The 23891-nt window shown below is 40.8% G+C and overlaps 1 protein-coding gene across 5 annotated transcripts in view; it reads left to right on the forward strand.

Moving 5' to 3' along the window:
- Nucleotides 1-20338, forward strand: part of rbm46 (RNA binding motif protein 46) — a 62148-nt gene extending 41810 nt beyond the window's left edge. For 4 of the 5 annotated variants that reach the window (XM_069926693.1, XM_069926691.1, XM_069926692.1 and 1 more), the window contains exons 3-5: nucleotides 6491-6958; nucleotides 16948-17742; nucleotides 19471-20338. In XM_069926693.1, coding sequence (XP_069782794.1) covers nucleotides 6491-6958; nucleotides 16948-17742; nucleotides 19471-19673 — 1466 coding nt within the window. In that variant the 3' untranslated portion in view covers nucleotides 19674-20338. The remainder of the gene's footprint in view (nucleotides 1-6490; nucleotides 6959-16947; nucleotides 17743-19470) is intronic. The other variant, XM_069926694.1, reaches the window with a different exon arrangement.
- The last annotated feature ends 3553 nt before the right edge of the window (nucleotides 20339-23891 follow it).

The following is a 23891-nucleotide window of genomic DNA, read 5'->3' on the forward strand; positions in this document are numbered from 1 at the left end:
TTATTTAATCCCTGAACATTAAAAGTTGCAAAATTCAAAGTAGACATTTTTTATTAACTACTAATATATTTACACTCTATAAAATAATGCTGCCCTTTATAATTCTTCAAAAACAAAAAAAACCCTCTGCTCAATAAACAATTTTTTTTTAATTTAAAAAAACCCAAAAAAATATTTTTAAAAACCACCCGAAAGTAGTAACACCCTTAAAATCTGGGTATGGTAAACCCACTAGGGGTAAATGACAGTCAAAGCTTTCAGTTTCATCCACCTCTCCAGCCAGATACATATTCATTATGTAATTAAGAACAATCAAATATAGTAAATATTCAACCCAATGATTCCAAGCCCAATGATTGTTCCGGATCTTCAATCTCAAGAAGACTTTGTGTCAGCTCTTCTTTCTTTCCATTCTTTCCATACCCATTCCTATTTCCATTTACCCTTCTCTTAGGAGATGATGGTGAAGACTGCCCATTTCTTTGCAATTCTGGCAATGAATTAGCAAAAACCAAGGTGTGATCATTCTCAAAAAATTGAGATTCAAAGTTTCCCTAAAAAACCTTCAAAATTGCAGGATAACGAAAAGCAAACTTCTAGCCCTTTCGCCATAAGACATCTTTAGCCGAATTAAATTCCCGTCGTCTACTAATAACCTCTTAACACACATCAGCATAAAAAAAACTATTATTTTGAATCATTAATGGAGATTGACTCTGCCACACTTTCTGTACTGCCATTCGTAAAATCATTTCTCTATCTTGATATATCAAACAACGAATCAAGACCGTCCTTGGTGTTTGTCCTGGAAGTGGTTTTTTCCTCAACCCTCTATGGGCCTGATCCAGTTCCAAACCTTTAGAATAAAGCTCTTTACCCAGTACCTCTGGGATCCAATGCTTAAAAAGTTTTATTGGATCAGAACCTTCAAAGTCCCCTGGAAGACCAACTATTTTCACATTATTTCTCCGGCTTTGATTTTCCAATGAGTCAATCTTCTTCAATAAATCCCTTCTTTGAATCCCTCAATCTACAAAAGAACCTTCCACTTTTTCCATTTTTTCTCTATTGTGTTCCACCTGATTTTGACATTCTGAAAAGGCTGTTTCAATTTTTTTTTAAAATTATCTTGTACAATATCAACAGATTTTTATGCATCTGTTAATATCACTCTTAACTACAGTCATTTCTTGTTTCATAGTTGACATTTCATCACACAAAATAATCATTTTTGTTTTCACCTCCATAAATACTTGGGTCATTTGAGTTGACATTTGTTTTGACATATTATCCATTTGGGAAGCAATCTCTTCCAAATCAGAGAACACTGAGTCCAATCCAGATTCCGTAGCCACTTTTTGAGGTCTACCTTCTTTAACTACGGGCTCCTTCTCCTGGGCAAATTCCAATAAGGTAAGTACTTCTTCTCCTTCAGACACCATAGGTCCTTTGACTGTGCGGTTGCGGGTTTGGACACCCTGACGCCGGCTCCAGCGCTCAGGCATCCCCACAGCCCACACTTTCTCCAAAAGGTCATGGACCCGGGATACCCTGCACATGCCCAGCAGAACTGTCGGATGCACAGGAGCTTCGTGTGATGCTACACTGTGCGTCCCTGGGCCACCCAGCAATGTCGCAGGCTCATGAGCCCCTTTGTCGGTCAGGCCGCCCACGTGCATGGCTTCACATGCATTCGGGTCAGCTATGACCCAACTCACCACAGTGCCGGCGCCATCTTGCGACTGCAGGATCGGTGCCGAGGTCAAGCTTGAACAGGCAGGAGTCCTCTGAGGCTTGGAGGTGCCCAACAACGACTCCGTAGATTCAGCTGTACAGGTAAGCCTCAGATCATCTACACTGTTCTTCTGAAGTTGAGTTTTAGATTTCTTCATATTGGTAGTCATGGTGAATCACTGTTATTCAAAAAACTGTAAATATTATTTTTAACCACTTTTATACTTTTTAAAATCGAGTATTTAATTATCCAGCTGGGGAAAGGTGGAACACAGGTCTTTCTTCTATGCCATCTTACCACGCCCCCAGCTAATGCATCTTTGATGCATTGAAGAATGGAACAGTAGTTATGGAGAACTTTAATTTGCACATAGATTGGGTGAATCAGGTTGGTTGAGGTAATCTAGAATGCATCTGTCAAAGTTTTCTTGAGCAGAAGGTTACTGAATCAGCAGGGGAACTTGCCATCTTAGATTTGGTTCTATGCAATAAAACAGATTAAATTAATGATCATGTTGTTGGGGCTCCTCTTGGAAAGAGTGATCATAGTACAAATGAATTTATCATACAAATGGAGGATGCAATAGTTTGATCTAAAATCAGTGCCTTTATGCCTAACAAAGGAGACAACAATGGCATGAGGTAGGAGTTGGCTAGAGTAGACCAGGAACACAGACTATATGGTGGGACGATTGAGGAAAAGTGGAAGGCTTTCAGGGTCAGTGCTCACAAAATTGTAATCCTTTTAAAAACAAGGACTTTAAAGGTAAGGAGCTTAAAAAAGGCATACAAAGTTGCCTAGAGTAGAGAGAAACCGGAAGATTGGGAAAACTTTAAAAAGCAACAAATAATAATTATGCAAGCGTTAAAGAAAGAAATATAGATTATGAAAGAAAACTAGCACAAAATATAAAAGCAGACAATAAAAGTTATGATGATCTTGGGTTCTGAGTCCACAGGACACTCAAAGCAGCTGTGCAGGTTGATTCTGTGGTTAAGAAGGAATATGGTATATTGGCCGCCTTTAATCGTGGAATTGAATTTAGGAGCCGAGAGGTAATGTTGCAGCTATATAGGACCCTGATCAAACTCCACTAAGAGTACTGTGTGTAGTTCTGGTCACCTCACTACCAGAAGGGTGTGGAAGCCATCGAAAGGGTGCAGAGGAGAGTTACAAGGATGTTGCCTGGTTTAGGAAGCATGCCTTATGAAAACAGATTAAGTGAATTGGACCTTTACTTCTTGGAGCGGTGGAGGATGAGAGGTGACCTGAAAGAGGTGTTTAAGATGATGGGAGGCATTGATCGTGTAAATAGTCTTTTTCCCAGGGCTGAAATGGTTGCCACACAAGGACATGGGTTTGATATGCTGGGGGAGTAGGTGCAGAGGAGAAGTCAGTGGTAAGTTTTTATTTTGGTTTTTTTTTTATGCAGAGTGGAGGGTGCATGGAATGGGCTGCCAGCAACAGTAATGGAGATGGATACGATAGGGTCCTTGAAGAGACTTTTGGATAGGTACATGGAGCTTAGAAAAATAGAGGGCTATGGGAAAGCCTAATAATTTCTAATGTCAGGACATGCTCAGCACAACTTTGTGAGCCGAAGGACCTGTATTGTGCTGTAAGTTTTCTATGTTTCTATAATCATTTAAAGAGGACTAAGGTGGATAAAAGCCTCTTGGAAGATGAGAAAGAGGAATTAATATTAGGTAATATGGAAAAGGCCGAGGTCAGTCTAACAAGGCAAAGGGTTACATTTTGATGTAATGGGAGGTGAGGAACTAGATATAATTCCTGACATGACAGGTAGCGCTGATCAAATTAGTAGGTCTAAAGGTAGATAAGTCTCCTGGTCATCATGAAATACATACCAGAGTTCTGAAAGAAATGGAAGTTATGGCAGAAGCATTTGTGGTGATTTATCAAAATTCTTTGGGCTTTGGATGGGTCCAAAAGATTAGAAGACAGCAAATATCATGCCACTGCTTAAAAAAGGAAATAGGCAAAAGGCAGGTTCCATGGCCAGTTGCCTTTTTGTCTGTAATCAGGAAAATTCTCAAAGCTATCATTAAGGAAGAAATCGCAAAACATTTGAATAGAAGTTCTATCGGTCAGACAGCATGTGTCAGGAAGGGTAGGTCATGTTGGCCAAATTTACTGAAAATGTTTGAGTGTCATGGATAGAGGGGAACAGTGTAGCTGTGTAGTTGGATTTCCAGAAGGTGCAACATAAACGATGCAAGAAAAAGGCGCATGGAGTTAGAGGTAATAAATACATCAACATGGATCGAGGATTGGTTAAGCAATGGGAAGCAGAATGTTGGGATAAATGGGGGATTCTATGTTTAGCAACAGCTGGTGATCATTGTGCCACAACTATTCACAAAATATATCAATGATTTGGAAGAGGGGTTCAAGTGTAGAGTATATAACTTTGCTGATTACATTGGATTGAGTGGGAAAATAAATTGTGGAAAGGATGTGGGGGTTCTGGAGGTAAGTTAGGTGAGTGGGAAAGTTTATGGAAGATGGAGTACAATGATCATACCTATACAGGAAAATCCCTGGTATCTGTCACTTGTGGAGATTGCAGATGCTGGATATGCGAATTTTCTGGTTGCCTGAGACATACTCTTACAGTGTCTTACTAATACACCTGCATTAAAAATAAACAGTTCAAAAGAAAAAAGTCTGTGAAAAATTTAAAGTGATTTGAAAAAAATCAGTGTTGTAGTCTTTAGTTATGTAAAGTTCACTTTTAATCAGGTAATTCCTGTCATTTACAAAATTTAAATTTGAAGCCCAGTCACTGGAGCTGCTAAAGGGTTGCGCTAACCATGCCGCCATCATAATTATCCCCCACTCCCCAAAGTTTACAGATAAAGCCTAATATACTTCGTACTAATGAAGATAAAGACCCTTACCAGGCAGGGAGTGGGAGACACTTTGAGAGAGTTGCTCCAGCAACATCGGTCGGCTCTTCATCCTGCGCACTGCCATTTTATTCAAACACAACCTTTTCCAAACTTTGTTCAAACAGCTGCTGCAGGCAGGGCACAAGCAGCATCAGCCGGCTCTTCATCCTGGATGCCGCCATTATATTGAAATGCAACTTTATTCAAATGTTGGTCAAACAGCTACTGCAGGCAGGCCATGACCAGGGCGCTCCATTAGCTGAATATTTGCTCCCATCTTCACCAAGGGCTTGTGTGTTGCTTCGGAGAACTTTTACTTTTACAATTTTAAACTTTAATTACATTTTTATTTATTCTTATTTATTTTAAATCTATTTATTTATTTCCTTTTTTTTGCTGGTTGCTTGGGTTGCCAATTGCTTGAATTCCAAATACTGAGGATTTTACTGTATATGCAAGGTCATCCACTTTGAAAGGAACAAAATAGAAGACCCGTTTATTGTTTAAATGGTGAAGTAGCAGCAAGCTGTCGGATTTGGGAGTACTTGTGCATGAAATGCAAAAGTTTGGTTTGCAGGTGCAACAGGTTATCAAGAAGGCAAATGGAATGTTGGCCTTCATTGCTGGAGTGATTGAATTTCAGTGCCTGAGGTTCTGCTGAAACTGTACAGGTGAGGCTACATCTGGAGTACTATATGCAGTTCCGGTCTCCTGACTTGAAAAAGGATGTAATGACTTTAGAGACAGCACAAAGAAGGTCAAAAGTAAAACCCCAATGCTGGAGAAGCTCAGCAGGTCAAACATTTTTCTTAATATAGCAAAGATCAAGATACATAACCAACAGTTTCAGGCCGAAGAAAAATGTAGGTAGGCACTTGAACAATATGGTACAGGCCCATAGGCAAGAGGTAATAGGTGGGTAAGGGAAGGAGGGAACAACAGCAAACAGGGAGCGAGGATGGTTTATGTATGGAGAGGAAAGGTGTGGAGAACTAGAAGAAAGTAAACAGAGGGATAAGGAAGAGAGAGAACGGGGAGTGGTCTAGCAGAAACCAAAGAAATCGATGTTAAGGCCATCTAGTTGGAGGTGTCCAGACAGAATATTAAATATTGCTCCTCCAATTTCTGGATGACATTAGTTTGGCAGTGAATGAGGCACAGAGAAAGTCACCAGGTTAATAATAGAGATGAGAGAGTGAGCCTTTGAGGAGATATTGAGTCAACTGGGACAACACTCACTGGAATTCAGAAGAACAAGAGGGGAATGTATAGTTAAGGTAGTGGCAGGAAAGTTATTTTCACTGGTAGGTGAGACTAGATCTTGGGGACATAGCTGCACGATTAGGAGAGTAGAGTTAAGACAGGGTTGAGGATGAACTACTTCTCCCAGAGAAGTAGTACATACTGCCTCAATAAGACCAAATTTGATAGATTTTTGCATTGTGGAGGAATTAAGGGTTATGTGGAAAAGGCAGGTAGGTCCACGGCCAGATCAGCAGTGATTTTATGAAATGGCAGAAAGTGCTCATGCTATTTCTTGGGTTCTTATGAAAACTTAAAAGTCACTTGTGTACGTCCTTAAATTATTGTTTGTACCTGGCCTGGAGAGATAAAAGAACAAAATAACTTTAGGATACAACTGTTTTGAAAATAAATATATTAATATTATTTTGTTTACCAGTGTACTTTGAATTTGCTTTTTTGCGGCATTAAAATTAATCATGTAACTAATTTTGTGTTTATGCATCTGATAATAATCAAGCATAATTCTTAAATTTATTTCATAACCCATTACTGATGAACATGACTTCTCTTAATGATAATAGCTTTATTTTCTTTACAGGTTGGGAGGGTCCACCACCACCTCGTGGATGTGAAGTTTTTGTAGGAAAGATTCCTCGGGACATGTATGAGGATGAACTTGTACCTGTGTTCCAGAGAGCAGGGAAAATTTATGAATTTAGACTCATGATGGAATTTAGTGGTGAAAACAGGGGTTATGCATTTGTTATGTATACTACAAGAGAAGAAGCCCAGAATGCAATCAAAATGCTCAACAATTATGAAATTCGACCTGGAAAATTTATTGGTGTCTGTGTTAGCTTGGACAACTGCAGATTGTTCATTGGAGCAATCCCAAAAGAGAAAAAAAAGGAAGAAATCTTGGAAGAGATGAAGAAGGTTACTGAAGGTGTTGTTGATGTCATTGTGTATCCTAGTGCCACTGACAAGACAAAGAACCGTGGATTTGCATTTGTAGAATATGAATCTCACAGAGCTGCTGCTATGGCCAGAAGAAAGCTTATTCCAGGTAGTAGAATTATAGGAATAATTTAATAGATCAGCACTGTTGAATTCATTGGCTTTGATAACTATAAGTTTATAATTTAAGTAGCTTAGGGGAGGAAGTAAATTTACACAAAAACTTTTACGACCAGGGATACTTTAACTTGCATATTGATGTTCTATTCCTGTTTTATAAGTGCAGGCATTATCCAATGGGAAAATCCAAGAGAAATTCTTGGTTTTCCTTGGGCTTTCGTGAAGTGTAACAAACAATAATGTTTCTTCATTTTAATGAGAATCTATAAACACAACTCCCTTATAACAAGAAATAGAATGGACGGCTACAAATATATCAGATTTTCTTTTGAGAATACACATCACCACACTCCGCCATGAGAATTTTGGTGGAAATTACCTCCTTCGTAAATTGTACAATTTTGCGAATGAATTGAGTGTGGATGCCTGTTAGCAGTTTTTAAGTATTCTTGCATTCTAGTTTTGTGTACACATATTCAAAAACAACTTAAAACAGGTAATCTTAAAAAGAATTGCATATATTTAGAGAAATGCTCTATCCATTCTTTCCCTCAATTTCTACATCTCCACCTTCTCTCTTTTCTTTTATGCTCCTTTTCCTGCTTATTCCTCTGTCCTACATACTCACTCTTCTAACTTGCACTCTCACGCATGCCTTCTCTATCCTCTACTTTTCACTTTCTCTTTTTCTTGAAGATATCCAATTATTTTTAAAATATCAGAGTATCTGTTGTCATGGTGGAGCAAATCATATTCCATGGAGACATTCGCGCATTAAAAGCCAGATGTTTTCTTATGGATGATTCAGGATACAGTAGAATTGCCATTATCCTGCACCTACAGGGATGGTGGGTGTTGGATATGTAAATTTTCCGGTTGACTGAGTCTCGAATCTTCCAATGCCTAACTAAGACACCTGCATTAAGAATTCATCATTCTAAAGACAGTGCAAAATGTAAAGTAATTTGAAAAAAAATCATTATTGTTGTCTTTAATTATGAAAAATTTAATCAACTAAATCCCATAACTTATAAAATTCGAACCATGGTCGCTGATTCTGAGGCAACATTACACTAGCTGCCATGCTAAACGTGCCATCATCATAATTAATCCTCTTCCATTGCGCTGACAACCTGACTCAATCCATGCCATTGGCCTGGTCAGGCCCTCAGCGCAACCCAAATCATCCCCACTCAAGTCCCAGTGAGACCCTCAGCACAATCTGACTCAGCTTCACACTCATGTCAGTTAGGCCCTTGTACCTTCCTTTAAATTCGAACCCCAGTTGCTGGTGCTGTCACAGCCTTGCACTAGCCACGAAACTAGCCGTGCCTCCATCATAATAAACCACCCCCAAGTTCACCCAAGTTTACCATATTTAATAATGTACTAAATAAAAATAAATACTCTTACTGGGCAGGGATAGGAAAACACTTCAGAAGAGTCTCCCCAGCAGAGAGCGACATCAACTGGCTCTTCATCCTGAGTGCTGCCATTTTATTCAAACACAACTTTATTGAAACTTTGTTCAAACAGCTGCTCCAGGCAGGGCACAAACGTGGTGTTCCTCTGTCAGAATGGTTGCTCCCATTTTCACCAAACAGTTGGGTGTTGCTTTGGAGAACATTTACTTTTACAATTTAAAATTTTTATTTAAAACTTGATTTATTTTTAAATGAATTTATTTATTTTCTTGACATTCTTGCTGGTTGTTTGAGTTTCCAGTTGATTGAGTGGCATATAATGGGGATTTTACCGTATTTCTGGAATTAAGGGATTAGCATATGAGGAACATTTCACTGCTTTTGGACTGTACTCCTTGAAATACAGAAGAATGAAAGAGGACCTCAGAGAAGTATTTCAAATATTGAAAGGCCTGGACAGAGTGGATTTGGCAAAGTTGTTTCTCATGGTGGGAGAGGATAGGACAAGAGAGCACAATTTCAGGATTGAACGGTGCCCATTTAAGACAGAGATGCAGAGGAATTTCTTTAACCAGAGAATGGTGAACCTTTGGAATTTTCCTCCATAAGTTATTGAGTGTATTTAAGGCAGTGATTGATAGCTATCTGAATATTCAGGTATTGAAGGTTATGGGGAGTGGGGTTGAGTGGAAAAATGGATCAGCTCATGATGGAATGGCAAAACTAACCTCCAATCCTTCAGCAACTCACCTGTGGCTAAAAATATTTTAAAGACCTCCTCAGCCCCCTGAAATTTCAGCTCTTGCTTCCCTTTAGGACTGAGGGAATGTATGGCAAGGCCCTGAGTATTTATATAACCTTATTTGCCTCCAGACAACAAGTACCTTCCCTCTGTTATGTGTATTGAATGCTTGACCTCACTGCTCTTTTGCCTCAGTTCTTGAGACTCAGTGTCCATCTCCTGAGTAAATTCAGATGCAAAAAAATCCATTTAAGATCGTCCCCTTCACTCTTGACTCCATGCATTGATGGTCATTCATGAGGACAATTTTGTCTCTTGTAATCTATCCTTGTGCTCTTAATATATCTGTACGATTTTTCTTCACTTTGCCAGAGCAACCTCACAGTTTCTTTTAGCCTCCTGATTTCCTTCTTGTGTGTCTTCTTGCATTTATTCTACACCTCAAGTACTTCATTTGTTCCTTGCTGCCCATACTTGATGTGCACCTTCATTTTCTTCTCAACAATGGTCTCAATATCTCTTGAAAAATCAAAGTTTCTCAGACCAGTTGGTCGTGCCTTTAACTCTGACAGGAACATACAAACTTTGTACTCTCAAAATTTCACATTTGAAGGCCTCCCACTCAGCATGCACCCCTTTGCTGTAAAACAATTTGTCCAAATACACACTTGCCAGATCTTTTCTGATACTATTAAAATTGACCTTTCTCCCCTTGAGAATCTCAACCTGAGGACCAGACCTGTCCTTTTTTCATAATTATCTTGAAGCTAATAGCATTTACTCATAGATCCAAAGTGTTTCCTTTTGCACACATCTGAGATCTGCTCTGTCTCACTACCCAATAGAGGATCCAGTGTTGAGACCTTGATTAAGGAAACTTACCTGAACACAGATGGCACATTCTAATGCATCCAATCATTTTACAGTACTGGACTCTCATTCACTATGGGTAAAGTTACAAATGTCCTGTGGTCTTTCCAGAGATGTTTCTTGCATCTATCTGCTATCTCCCTGAAAATTTGCTCCTCCAATTCCCACTGACTATTGTGGTCTTTAATCCCACTAATGTGGTTATGCCTTTCTCATTCCTCAGTTCCACACATACAGTATCATCCAGAATGTGTCGATGAGCTCTCCTATCTGGCCTACCAGAGCACTGCTGCAAAATTTTCTCTGTCTAGCATCACCACCCTTTCCCCTTTTGTTCCCCTACCTTTTTTTTTAAAATCACATCTAAAACAACAGTACCCCAGCACACTGAGCTGCCAATCTTTCCAATCCTGCAACCGTCTCATTAATGGTCAGTGTCATAATTTCATGTACTGATCAATCATGCTCTGAACTCATCTTCCTTACCATGACATTATCTTTGCAAACCTGAGCATCCCAGCATGCTCACGTTTTCTACTTGTCTTTGTCTGAAGGCTTAATGCCATCTTTTTCCACAACTATTCAACTATCTGCCCTGACGCTCTGTTTTCTATCATCCTGCATCACTCGTTTAAAACCCCTGGGGCAACACTTGCAAACATTCCCACAATAATATTGGGTCCCTCTAATTCAACTGCATACCATCCCATTGAAATAGATCCCATCCTCTCTGCACATGATCCATAAATTTGAAGCCATCCCTCCTTAGTCGAGTATTAGGCTGCATTATCCTTAAATTTTTGGCCTTAATAGGATGTGACACAGATTACAATCTTGAGATCACAACCCTGGATGTCTTTTCCTTTCACTCTGGACTTAACTCCCTGAACTCACTGTGCATGACATCATCACTCTTCCTATCTACATCATTGGACCTGATGGGGATCACATCATCTGTCTGCTTATCCCACCAAGAAAGCTACATACCACCTGGAAGACTTGGTTGCGCCACTGAACCACTAATCCCCTTTCCATTGACTCCCATCAGTGCAGCTCACTTCCTCTACCCCCTACCTGTCACTTACCTGTGCCATCTAACTGAAGCCTTTTTTTTCCCCTTTTGGGCTGTTTTCACTGCTAATACCTGCACCATTTTCTCAGCTTGTCAAAGCCTCTTGAGTAAAAGCCTCTCTTTCAATGGGCCAGTCCAACATTAGTTGCTGCATTTAGAGCTTCTTTTTATTAGCTGCTGGGTCAACCTCTCCAGAAATCTCCTGCCACTCACTGAGTCCTGGCTCCTATGCTCAGTTTCAAATTGTAGCAACCTCAGACACTCAGACATTGATCTCAACACTCAAGACTTCAGAAATCTTCCATCACTCGCTGAGTCCTGACTCATCCACTCTGTTTAAATTTGATGGTGTAGCTGTCTGCTAAGAAGAAACACACACATTCGCAGGGTGGGAGGTTAAGTTCTGCTTTATTGAGGCTGGATATGCTCCTTTTATACAGTTGGAGTTCCCACTGTTTGGTTGATTGGCTGACATCAGCTGCATGAATAACAAAAACGGGATTTCTGCCCTTGGGAACTTTCTTGCAGGTGTTTTGGCCAGAGGGATTGCTCTGGCCACTGGGTGAAGTGGTTGACCACCATGAAGAGGTAGTGGAAACCCTGTGAGACTGGTAAGGGCCCCACTATGTCCACGTGAATGTGGTCAAACCTTCATTCTGTTGGCTTGAAACCCTGTGGAGGGACCTTGGTGTGCTGCTGTACCTTGGCTGTTTAGCACTGCATGCACATTTTGGCCCACCCGCTGACTTGTTTCTGCAATCCATGCCACATGTACTTGCTGGCCACCAACCGGATCGTAGTCCTGATCGATGGATGTGCCAGCCTGTGGATGGAGTTGAAAACTCATCACCTCCATGCCGTTGGGATGATAGATCAAACCTGTCCAATGGCCACATCGCCCAGGTGGATAGTGTTACTTGTGCCAACTGGGATGTCCTGAAGCTGCAGCTCCATAATGGCGGTCCCGTATTGCCATCATCCTGCTGCTGTTCCTCCACCAGTGCCACGAAGTCCAGTCCATTGGCCAGAGAGAGGATGCTCTATCTTGACAAGGTGTCTGAGACCACGTTATCTTTTCCCAAGATGTGGTGTACTCTGAGATGTAAGTGTCTCTGCTGGCGGGCCAACCAGGGATCAGAGATCTAGCCAGGGGACTGTGAAAGCCCTTCCCTCGAGGAAGATCCGGAAGTGATGGATGGCTAAGTACAGCGCCAGTAGCTCTCTGTTGAAAGCACTGTACTTTATGCTTGCTGAAGAAAGCTAGCATACGCCAACTTCCTTCTATCTGCTGTTCCTGAGGCATCCACCATGAGGGCTATGGGTGCATCTGGCCTGGGATGGGCCAGGAGCACAGCGTTAGCCAGGGCTTCCTTTACTTCTATGAATGTTCATGCAGAGTTGTTGTCCCAGGTAAAGTCCTTCCCCTTTGGTGAAAAGTGGGCACAATCATTCGAGCAGCTGCGGGGATGAACCCGTGCTAAAGGTTGGTCATCCCCACGATCTCCTGTAGTCCTTTGGTCATACTGGACCTCGGGAAGTTGCGGATGGCCTCCACTTTGCTGGGTAGTTGCGTGGCCCCGTCTTTGGTTATCCTGTGGCCCAGGAAGTCAAATGTGCTTAGTCTGAACTGGCATTTGGCCAGATTGATAGTCAGGCTGAACTCGCATAGGCAATTGTAGAGGTTTCAGAGGTGTTGTAGATGTTCCTGCTAGGTTCTGCTCACCATCAGAATGTCATCTAAGTTGACATAAGTGCCATCCAGGTCTTGGCCCACCATGTCCATCAGTCGCTGGAAAGTCTGTGCCATGTTATTGAACCCAAATAACATCCTCAGAAACTCAAATAGCCTGAATAGAGTGATGATGGCCATCTTAGGGATATCATCAGGGTGCTCCACGATCAGGGTGCATCAGGGTGCACCACTTTTGAGAAGAATGTCGCTCCATGCAGGTTTGCCGCAAAGTCCTGGATATGCGGCATGGGTTAATGATCCGGAGTGGTGGCCTCATTGAGTCGGCGATAGTCACCACACGATCTCCAACCCTCCAGATGCTTTAGGCACCATGTGCAGGGGAGAAGCCCATGGACTGTCCAACTACTGAACGATGCCTAACTCCTTGAGCTTGTGGAACTCCTCCTTGGCCAGTTGGAACTTCTCCGGGGGAAGTCATCTCACCCTTGAGTGGAGCGGTGGACCCTTGGTAAGGATGTGATGCCTGACACCATGATGGGGCATCTCCACCGTGAACTGAGGGGAAAGGATTGCTGGGAACTCAGCGAGTACCTTGGAGAACTCACTGAGCTGTGGATGGAGTCCAGGTGCAGTGCTGAGAGCTCGGAAACCCTCAGTGCAAATGTTTAGAAGATCTCCGTGTATGAGTCTCTTGCCCTTAAGGTAAACTAGGAGGTTGTGGGCCCACAGGCAGTTCGCTCTGAGGAGTAGTTATTCCACTGCAGCCAGCGTGAACTCCCACGAGGAGTGACTGCCTCTGAATTGCAGCTCGGCCCTATGAGTGCCATAGGTCCATATGCTGCTGTTGTTGGCAGCCCTCAACTTGGGTCCCGCTTGCCTGTATCTAGTGTCCAACCCTGTCGGGGGCATCACACTGATCTCCACTCCAGTCTCCACCAAGAAATGTATTCCGGACAGGCGGTCTCATATGTACAGGAGGCTCCCTTGATGGCCAGCTGCCGTGGCCATCAGCGACAGCTGGCCTTGTCGTTTCCCTGAAACTCACAAGGCGACAGGCATCGGCGGGCCTCAGTGCCCCATATTTGGTGGTAGAAACACCATCTCTCCTTGGACTCATCCCTGCATCTTGTCTGCCGCTCCTTTCCCAGGCCTGCCTTGGTCTAGTTGCGAGACTTCTTGACGAGCCCCACAGGAGCCGAGCACTTCTGTTTCTGCCTCCACAGAATGTCTGCCCATGCTGTGTCTTTCCAGGGTCACTGAAATCCGCATCAGCCAGGAGCAGTTGGATGTCCTCAGGCAGCTGCACCAAGAATGTCTGCTTGAATATGATGCTGGGTTGGTGGTCTCCCAGGAGGGCCAGCATCTCGTTCATGAGCACTGACGGGGATCTGTCCCCTTGCCTATCCAGGTGGAACAGCTGTGCTCCTCTCTCTCTCGCATCGAGAGTCCAAAGGTCTCAGTCAATATCTCTTTGAAGGCAGTAAGTGCCTTCTGATGGTGGCTTGTGGATGAAGTTGGCCATTCTCTCTGCAGTCTCTGGATCCACGGTGCTGACCATGTGGTGGTACCGTGTGGTCTCAGATGTGATGCCCGGAATCTGGAACTGACCCTTAGCCTGGTTGAACCACACGCTGGGTGCTTGAGGTTAACTGCGCTAATTGTTACTTCGTTATCTATCACTGGGTTTAGATTCCTTCTAAACCATTGGGGTAACCAATTGTAGCCATCTGCTATGAAGAAACACACACACTCACAGTGTGGGAGGTTAAGCTCTGCATTATTGAGGCTGGAAATGGTCCTTTTATACATTTGGAGTTGGTTGATTGGCTGACATCAGCTGTGTGAATAACAAAAACGAGATTCCCACCCGTGGGAACATTCTTGCATATGAATACCCTTCTTCCCCAGCCTGGTGTTGCTCTGTTAGCTGGGCAGCCTGGCGAGCACCACATTAGGGCTGCTTGTTTTGTACTGCCCCAGCTTCCAACTGTGGTGGTTCGTTATGCTAGGGGTCGTGTGAGTGAGTTATGCGCTGTTCATTACCGCGTGTTATGCCGGCCCGATCTCCACAGTTGCGGGCCACCACATGGACACTTTGTCACTCAGATGATCGTGGGCATATGGAAAAAAACTGACAAAGTAGTGGGAGCAGGTACAATAGCTTCATTTAAGAAACACTTGGATAACTACATAGATGGGAGGAAATTGAAGGGTTATGAGGCTAATGCTGTTAAGTGAGACTAATGCAGGAGGGCACATTATTTGACATGGAGGGGTTTCATCTGTGCCTTTTTCCTTGTTGAAATACTCTGTTTCAAGAATCAGGTTCTGCATTAAATTAAATGTGCAATTAAATTTGAATACAGGAGGATAATTACTTTGTGTGTCCAGTCCTATTTTGCAGTCACTTCAAAGAAGCAGACAGGCTACTACGGTTGATCTAACAATGTTAACTTCCATTGCAAAATGTGCAATTCCAGCAAATGCTAAAGAATATTTCTTGTTAATAATATGTCACAAAGCTCATAAAGTAGCATAAACACAATCCAGTTTTATAAATGATGCAGGTAACATCATACAGTCCAGAAAGATGCCCTTTTGCCCTACCTTGTACACACTAAACATTATGCCCATCTTTGATCCCATTTCCCTGAATAGGCCTGTATAAACTGTCTGCTATCTCTTTGCTGATTTGCTCCTTCAATTCCCACTGACTATTGGGTGGTCTATTATACAATCTCATTGAGGTGAACATCCTGTTCCCATACCTCAGTTCCACCCAATTTGCCGCAGAAGACAAGCCCTCCTGTCTGATCATTGATGTGACATTTTTCCCGATTAGCAACACCACCCCTTCCTCTTGCATCCCTCCCTTTCTATCGTGTCTGAAACAACGGAACCCCCAGAACATTGAGCTTCCAGTTCTGCAACCAAGTCTCACTAATGGCCATAGTGTCATAATTCCACATGCCAATCCATGCTCTTAGCTCGTCCGCCTTTGCTACCATGCTCCTTGAAATAGATGCAACTCAGAACATTATTCCCACCACGCACAATTTTATAATCACTGTCTTCAAATGCAGACTTAACATAATCTTTTTCCACAACCACACATTAGGGTGAGGGTTAGAGGTAAGGCTAACTCTGGTTTCCATTGGCCTGCAAATCTAATTTAAGCCAACCCCCACCCCCAACCTTTACCCTTAGAGCAGCATGAGCAAACCTTCCCTTAAGAATATTAATCCCCTCCAGTGCAGAAGCAAACCATCCTGCCGATACAAGTCCCACATTCTCTGGAAGAGAACCCAATGATCCAGAAATCTGGAGCCCTCCCTCCTGCACCAACTCTTTAGCTGCATGTTAAGCTGCATTATCCTCCTCTTTATTTATAACCTCACTAGCATGTGGCAATCCTGAGATCACAACCCCTGAGGTCCTGTCCTATAACAGCCCATGATTCACTGAACTCACTTTGCAGGCCTTCATCACCCTTCCTACCCATGTCATTGGTCCCTACATGGCTGTGATCCCTCCTCTTGAGAATGTTGAGAATTCAATCTGAGTCATCTCGGACCCTGTCACCTGGGAGACCATATATCATCTGGGAATCTCATTCATGGAACCTCTTATCTGTTCCCCTAATTATCAGATCCCCTATCGTTACAGCTCTCTTTCCTTCTCTTCTGAGCCACAGAACTGACTTGGTGCCAGATACCTGACTGCCACGGTCCCTGGTAGAGATGGTCCACTCAACATATACATATTATTGAAGGGAACAACACCCCCTCAGTTTTCCAAATGATTCGGAGTTTATCCAGCTCCATTCTCCAACATGGTCTATAAGGAGTTACAGCTGGATACACATTTTGCAGGTGAAGTCATCAGGGTCATTGGTGGCTTACTGATTATCCATATTCTGCAAGAATATTGTGCTGCAGGAATATTGGATCTTCTGTTGTTTATTTTTTGTTGAACGAAGTACAAAATAGTTCATGTTGATGAAATTTACTTTTGGTTGTTTTGTATGTGTGTCTTGCTTAGAATTGTATCTTTCAGAAATTAACAATCAAATTTCCTTCTTATTTGCAGACCTGATATTCCTGAAGAACACATTTTGTTGCATTTCACCAATTACAACAGATTTATTTTCCTCCCGCTTTGTAACATTTTTTTTCAGGTACTTTTCAGTTGTGGGGCCATACCATCCAGGTCGATTGGGCAGATCCTGAAAAAGAAGTCGATGAAGAAACTATGCAAAAAGTTAAGGTTCTTTATGTGCGAAACCTGATGATATCTACCACAGAGGAAACTATTAAGATGGAGTTTAACAAAATTAAATCTGGAGCAGTTGAACGTGTTAAAAAACTGAGAGATTATGCATTTGTCCACTTCTTTGACAGAGATGATGCAGTTGCTACAATGAATATTATGAATGGGAAGTGTATAGATGGTGCTAGCATTGAAGTCACCCTTGCAAAGCCAGTTAATAAAGATGGATCCTGGAAATACACTCAAGGTAATCAAGTTGGTATTAACTGTGAAAGTCAACGTCTGACATTTATAAATAAAGAAGATGGAGGACCTAAAACGCCAGGAAGATCTCCAAGCTTACCAACACGTTTGAATGGTCATCACAGTCCATGCTCACCTGAACTGGAGAGGTGCACATATCCGCTTTTCCCAGGAATAAAGCTGACACCTTTGAGCATTTATTCCTTAAAGCCTAGTCATTTTCAATCCTCAGTTACACACTTGGAGTATTACTGCAACAAAAATAATTGGGCACCACCTGAATACTACCTATATTCGACTACAAGTCAGGATGGGAAACAACTGCTTGTTTACAAGGTGGTTATTCCATCCCTTGCAAACAGTTCACAAGGTGCACTGAGCTATTTCATGCCTGATAAACTCTGCACAATGTTGGAAGATGCCAAGGAGCTAGCAGCACAATATGCATTGACACATTTAGGTAATTTATGTTTGCATTTTACAATTAAGACATTTTTTAACAGAAATACATGAGCTCTGCTTGTAGGAGCAAAAGGAATTATTTTTTCTGCAGACGACAGCTGACATTGGAATGGGCCTACACTGAATTATAGAATCACTATCAATCTGAATCTGTACAGATTAAAGAGCAATTGCTTTACTTTAGCCGTGAAAATTAATTTCCCTCCAATGCTTATCCAGTTCCCTTTTTAAAGCCATGATTGATTTCATTTTAGTAGATCGCTACTGAACTGTCGATTAAGCCATTACAAGGACCCAGAACTACACACATCCACTTGTTGCTCAACCATTATTTTATAAATCTTGCTTCCTTGCTCATGAACTCTTTGTCTCTATTCTGTGGTTTATTTTCAATGAAAATAGATGTCAAAATTTGGCCAAAAATTGCCAAGAAAATCTGAAAAACATTATAATTTAGAACTCTACCCTAGGGTTGGTGGAAATAGAATTCATGGGTTTGCATTTAGTGAAGAATTACTTGCAGTTCTGTGAGGAGAGAGCCAGGGAATAGCTCTGCAAGGAACTGCTGGGAACTGACATGAACTAATTGCCCAAGTGGCTTTTTTCTCTGCTGTAATTTGGTTCCATGATTGTGTGACTTGCAGGAGAATGTGGGTGTGGTGTTGTTCCCATTTACCTTGTGCAGCTTGCCTCTCCAGATGGGAAAAGGAGAAGCTATCAAAGCTTCTGTGTTTCCTGATTTTTGAAGCATTTCGAAAGAGGACGAGGCATTAGAAAGGATGACTAACCTGGGTAAAGAGGACAACAGTTCCTTAAGATATAAATTATGTGCAAAGACATGCCAAAAGAGATTTTAAATAGGTTTCTTTGAGGTAGAGTTTTTTTTAAATAGTTTAACTTATCAAAACTGGGCAGGGCAGAGACTGATACTCTGAACAATATATGTGAAGCTGCAATTGTCAGATAGGGGAACGTTATAGAAAGGGAAGTTTCTTGATGAGGCTTTATAATGATGATAATATGGATTTTGGCAGGTATGAAACATTTTTGGTTGGTTGTGCTAAAGACTTTGTGGCTGCACATGGTATGACACATCAGAAATTCAATTCCAATGAAATAAAATAAATTTCAGAAGAAACCACACAGACCCACAACTGATTATACATTTTTCGTACATGCAATGAAAGATAAAGTTCACCTCTTAAAAATTATGAGAGAAAGTAGAAAGAAACTATAAAGATTGATCTTACTTTGAAAATGTCAGGTCAGGAGTTAGAAATACATTCTCAAGAAGTTTCTAACAAAGCAAAAAAGTATATGAATAGCTTTCATTTATGATGCACCTCATTCTTGGTGACAATAATCTGCCATTTTCAAACCCTGATTCACTGTAATCCCCATAAATATTAGGTTTCAGCACAAAATGAATAAAGATGAAATTTATATTTTCTTGAAACTGGAAATATGTCTTGCTGCAAAATGCCTTGCTGTGTTGGAGAATTTTAACATATTTTAGGGATCCTTTTTTTTTTAAAAAAAATTGTCATTATTGAAAAGGTTATGATGTAATAATTAAAGTCCTTGTGAACAAAATAGGTGCTAAAATGAATTGATTGTTGCGAAAAGCTATAACTCAGATTTTGACACACTGCAGTTTATTCATTTAAAGAAACTTCTATAATTATACACTTTGAGTAAAATAATGTGCATATTTATGTATTTTCAGAGTACAGTTTGCGTCGGACTAACTCATTCAATAGTCTATCTCAAGTTGCTGCACCTCTCCAGACCTCTGCATCTAGTTTGCTTCAGTATACATCTAGACCCTACTCTTATCCAAGCTATCCATTGTCGACAACACTACCACTTGGTAATAATAATCATATTGGACAACGCCTGTATGTTTCTAGTCATGGTTCTTTCTTCTAAAGCATTGCAAGCCAAATATTTTGAAATTGTAAAGGATATTTGGGAAATTGCAAGTTATCTTTCTAAAATATTTGTGTTCAGTTGTTACACTATGAAATTTATTGCAATATAAAGGTGTATTTTTTGTGTATAAAAGCTTTATCAAGTTGTTTATATGTTCTTGTTAAAGACTTTTGAACACAGTTGGTGAATTTGGCAAGATATTCATCACATTTGGGATCCAAGTATGTTGTCTTTGCGTTGTCTTGCTCCAGAATACTTAGAGTTATTAATGCAGCAAAATTAAGATCGCTGTGATTTATAGCTACAGCAAAGCTTATTTTTCCTTTCATGTTGCAGTGTTTCATATCTCACTGGGGTTACTTTATACCTAACCCATCCACAAGGAATCTTACAGGGTTGGACACAGCACTGCTGCAACACTCCATCAGATTTAACTCACCATTGCATCAATGGAAATCAGAGGATATATAAAACCAGTGCGATACCACAAATGTTGTGGGTTGCCCACACAAAGTTAGGTTAAATTATTCCCACTGTTTCAAATTGTTAAACTGTAATTTTTCTAGTTTTTGCCATGCCTGCATGTTTCAGTTCAGAGATTGTTTTTGTTGTATGAGTTGAATTGTTGCAATCATGTGTTAATTAAACATCAGCAAAATGTTTCCAGTTTTGATTCATTTTTCAAGTAAAATATGAATTGATTATTGAAGACCAGAGCAACCAATGATGGAAACATGAAATTCATGCAGTGACACAATAAAGCCTATTTGTAAATGAAAATATTAATCTTAAAATCTGCAGTATTTTTCTTCTACCTGCCTAACTTGTCAGACAACTAGAAGAGACAAAATTCTGTGTACATTGTGTATTTTTGGATAAATAACAAATTAATATTATCAAGCACCTAAGTAAAAATACACACATGCACCAGAATTATTACTTGCTACAGTCAAATAGGTATTTTCGTAAAACCAAGCAAAATCCCAGCAGTACAGGAAAAAGATAATATAAAAGGTAGACAGCTAAATAAATATTGACTGTTTGCGTTAGAGCAAGAAAATATGGCAGGCAAGTCTTTTTGTGGTCCCAGGATAGTTTATGGGTAGTGAGGAATAGCTGTTGGACAAAACATGCTCTTAAACCTGTAGGTGCTGGACTTTAAGCTTCTGAACTTTCTTACCAAAGGTTGCAGTGAGAAGAGATTGTGTCCAGGGTAATGGGAGTCTGTTATGAAATCAGCTGCCTTCTTGAAGCAGTGCCTCACATAGATGTCTTCAATGGGTTGGGAGTTGAAGCCTGTGATGGTCCTGGCTACATTTATATTTTCTGCAGCCTTCTGTGTTCCTGGGCACTTGAATTACCAAACCAGGCCATGAAACCAAGGAGACCCAACACTTCATAAATAAAGACACAGAGTGCAAAATGCAGAGAAGTATTATTGAACTGTAAAAGCACTCGATAGACACAATTACTCCGTTGATAGAAATAATCTTGGAAAGGTTGCAATGACCCGAGAAAGGGTGTGAACAGGAAGAGGGCTGTAAAGATGCATGGTGGGTGTGTGACCTGAAACCAAAAATGTTTCACAAAAGTGGCATAATGATTTGCTCAGGTATAAGCTGTTCTTGAGTTATGAATGCATGACATATGGACACGTACATACAGATAAATTCCCAGAGTATTTATAAATTCAAAAGACTGATGTAAATATACACTGTATTCATTTCTATGAACAACAAACTACTTTCTCTCACATGCTGTACAATTCTTTCTGATTTGTCTTTTGTCCTTTTGATGCCATGTTAAAATATTGTGGAGGCATTTGAGAGATTTTTGTGTATTTTCCAACTTATAAATAGAAGCAGTTAATTACCCAGCCTGTTCTTAAGTTTGACTGAAGAAGATGCTGCTGAGGTGTCATCAAAGAAAGCTGTAGTTTAGATGATGGATGTACCAGACATTGATAAAGGACAGTTGTGAGAAAAGCCAGTCATTGATTGAATACATCTTTGCTTACTGCAAGAAGTGGAGGAAACAGCCACTATTCTGTAGCCATCTGAATGTAGGAAACTATCAATGTGCAAGGTGGATGTTGAAGAAAAGTACCTAAACGATCAATGGCTAACTTTTAAAGAAGTATTAAATGGTTATGGTGAAATAATGGCCATCAAAAGATGATCACTATACTGAGTGCATGTCTATACATATATATATATATATATAAAGAGAGAAAAAAAAATGCAGAAACTCGAGTTAATTAGCTTGTTGACACCATAATGCTGAATAGTGAAGAAGATTGTACAGAGTGGCAAAGATCAGGTAAGACAAGTGTGAGGTAATGCATTTCAGGATGTCATATATTGGCAAGACATGCAAGATCATAGATTCCTGAAAACGGTAACACAGGGATAGGATAGTGAAGAAGATATTTGCTATCTTATTGCATTTAAAGACTGAAACATCGAGAATGGTGCAGTTGAACAAAACATTGTTATGCCACTGTGAACAATTCTGTACAGTTCTGGTCGCTACACTGCAGGAAGTATGCAATAGTATCAGAGAGTGCAGAAGGGATTCACAAAGATGTTGCCTGGGCTGGGGGCATTATTTACAAGGAGAGATTGGATAGAGTGGAGTTGTTCTTACAGGAGGTTGAGGAATGATCTAATAACAATTCAGAAGATTCTGAAGGGCACAAATAAGGTGATTTCCCCCGCTAGGTGTAGATGAGTTTAAAACTAGAGGACATCATGTAGATTTATTTTTTAACTTTATATTTTTTAATTTGGACGTACAGCCCTGTAACAGGCCAATTCAGCCCAATGGGTCCATGCTGCCCAATTTACATCCCATTAACCTACACTCCAGTACGTTTTTGAATGGTGGGAGGAAACTGGAGTCCCCAGAGAAAACCCACACAGATATGAGGAAAACGTACAAACACTTTACAGACCCCGTGAGATTTGAACCCAGGTCTGGTCCCAATCGGTGGCGCTGTAAAGGCTTTGTGCTAACCACTACACCAACCACCAAAGTTATGGTGAAATCATAGAAATTTAAAGGCAATCTGAGGAGCAAGAATAAGATTTTCCACACAGTGTTGTGGTTTATATATGAAATAAACTGCCAGAAGAGGTAGAGATGGAAACAATGAGAACATTTGGCCAGGTACTTCAATACGATGGGGGCACACCTAATGCAAGCAAAATGGCTGAGCTCGGGCATCATGCCTGGCACAGATAAATTGGGCCAAATGGCTTGTTTCTGTGCTGTAAACCCTGTGACTCTAATGTTTGATCCAAGGAAAAGAATGTTGCTAAAGAGGTAGTCTAAGGGGAGCATGGCCATGCAGAGAATCTGACCAGATGTGTTCTAAAAGAGCTCTCCACGAAAAGAATTTAAAAGACGGTATGAAAGCTTAAAAGTCAGAATTTCATCGTCAAAAATGGATAAAAATAGTACTAAATAACCAAAGCAAAGAAAAATGAAAACTGAAGAAGCAGCAGCTGAGCCAGGAATATCGAGTGAAAGCCTGATTAGGAGTAGCACAGAAGGGGCTGTGGGACTGAGTGCAGTGGGGGGGGTTTGGCCCAAGATGTAACCAATATCTTGAACAAGATGGAAGCTTTGTGCGCTCACTTTACTGGTGTCCAATCAGTGATGAGACATTGGACATTGGAAATGATATTGGAAATTTTTTAAAACGTGGAAGACTTAATGGAACAAATGATGCAAGTGGAGGCTGAGCTGGACAAAACAAAAAAAAAAACAAGCTAAAGACTAGAAGAAAATGCGAAAACATGGCACACAGACAGAAAAGGATTAATGGATAAGATCAATCGTTGGAAAATTTCAGCAGACGTAATACTAAAATAGGTGGAATTGTGGATAATGGAGGTTTTCAAAGATTGCCAAGGGATTTGAACTGCTTAGAAAAATGGGCTGAAAGATGGAGTTTAATGCTGATAAGTGCGAAGTGTTTCATTTTGGAAGGAATAATCAAAACAGGACATACATAGTAAATGGGAGGGCATTGAGGAGCAGAAAGTTCTAGGAATAATGGTGCATCGTTCCTTGAAGGTAGAATCTCATGTGGATAGGGTTGTGAAGAAGGTTTTTAGAATACTGGCCTTTATAAATCAAAGCATAGAATACAAGAGCTGGGAAATTATGTTGAGACTGTTTTAGGCATTGGTGAGGCCAAATTTGGAATAC

This window comes from Narcine bancroftii, chromosome 3 (genome assembly GCF_036971445.1).
Source record: "Narcine bancroftii isolate sNarBan1 chromosome 3, sNarBan1.hap1, whole genome shotgun sequence".
NCBI lineage: Eukaryota > Metazoa > Chordata > Chondrichthyes > Torpediniformes > Narcinidae > Narcine > Narcine bancroftii.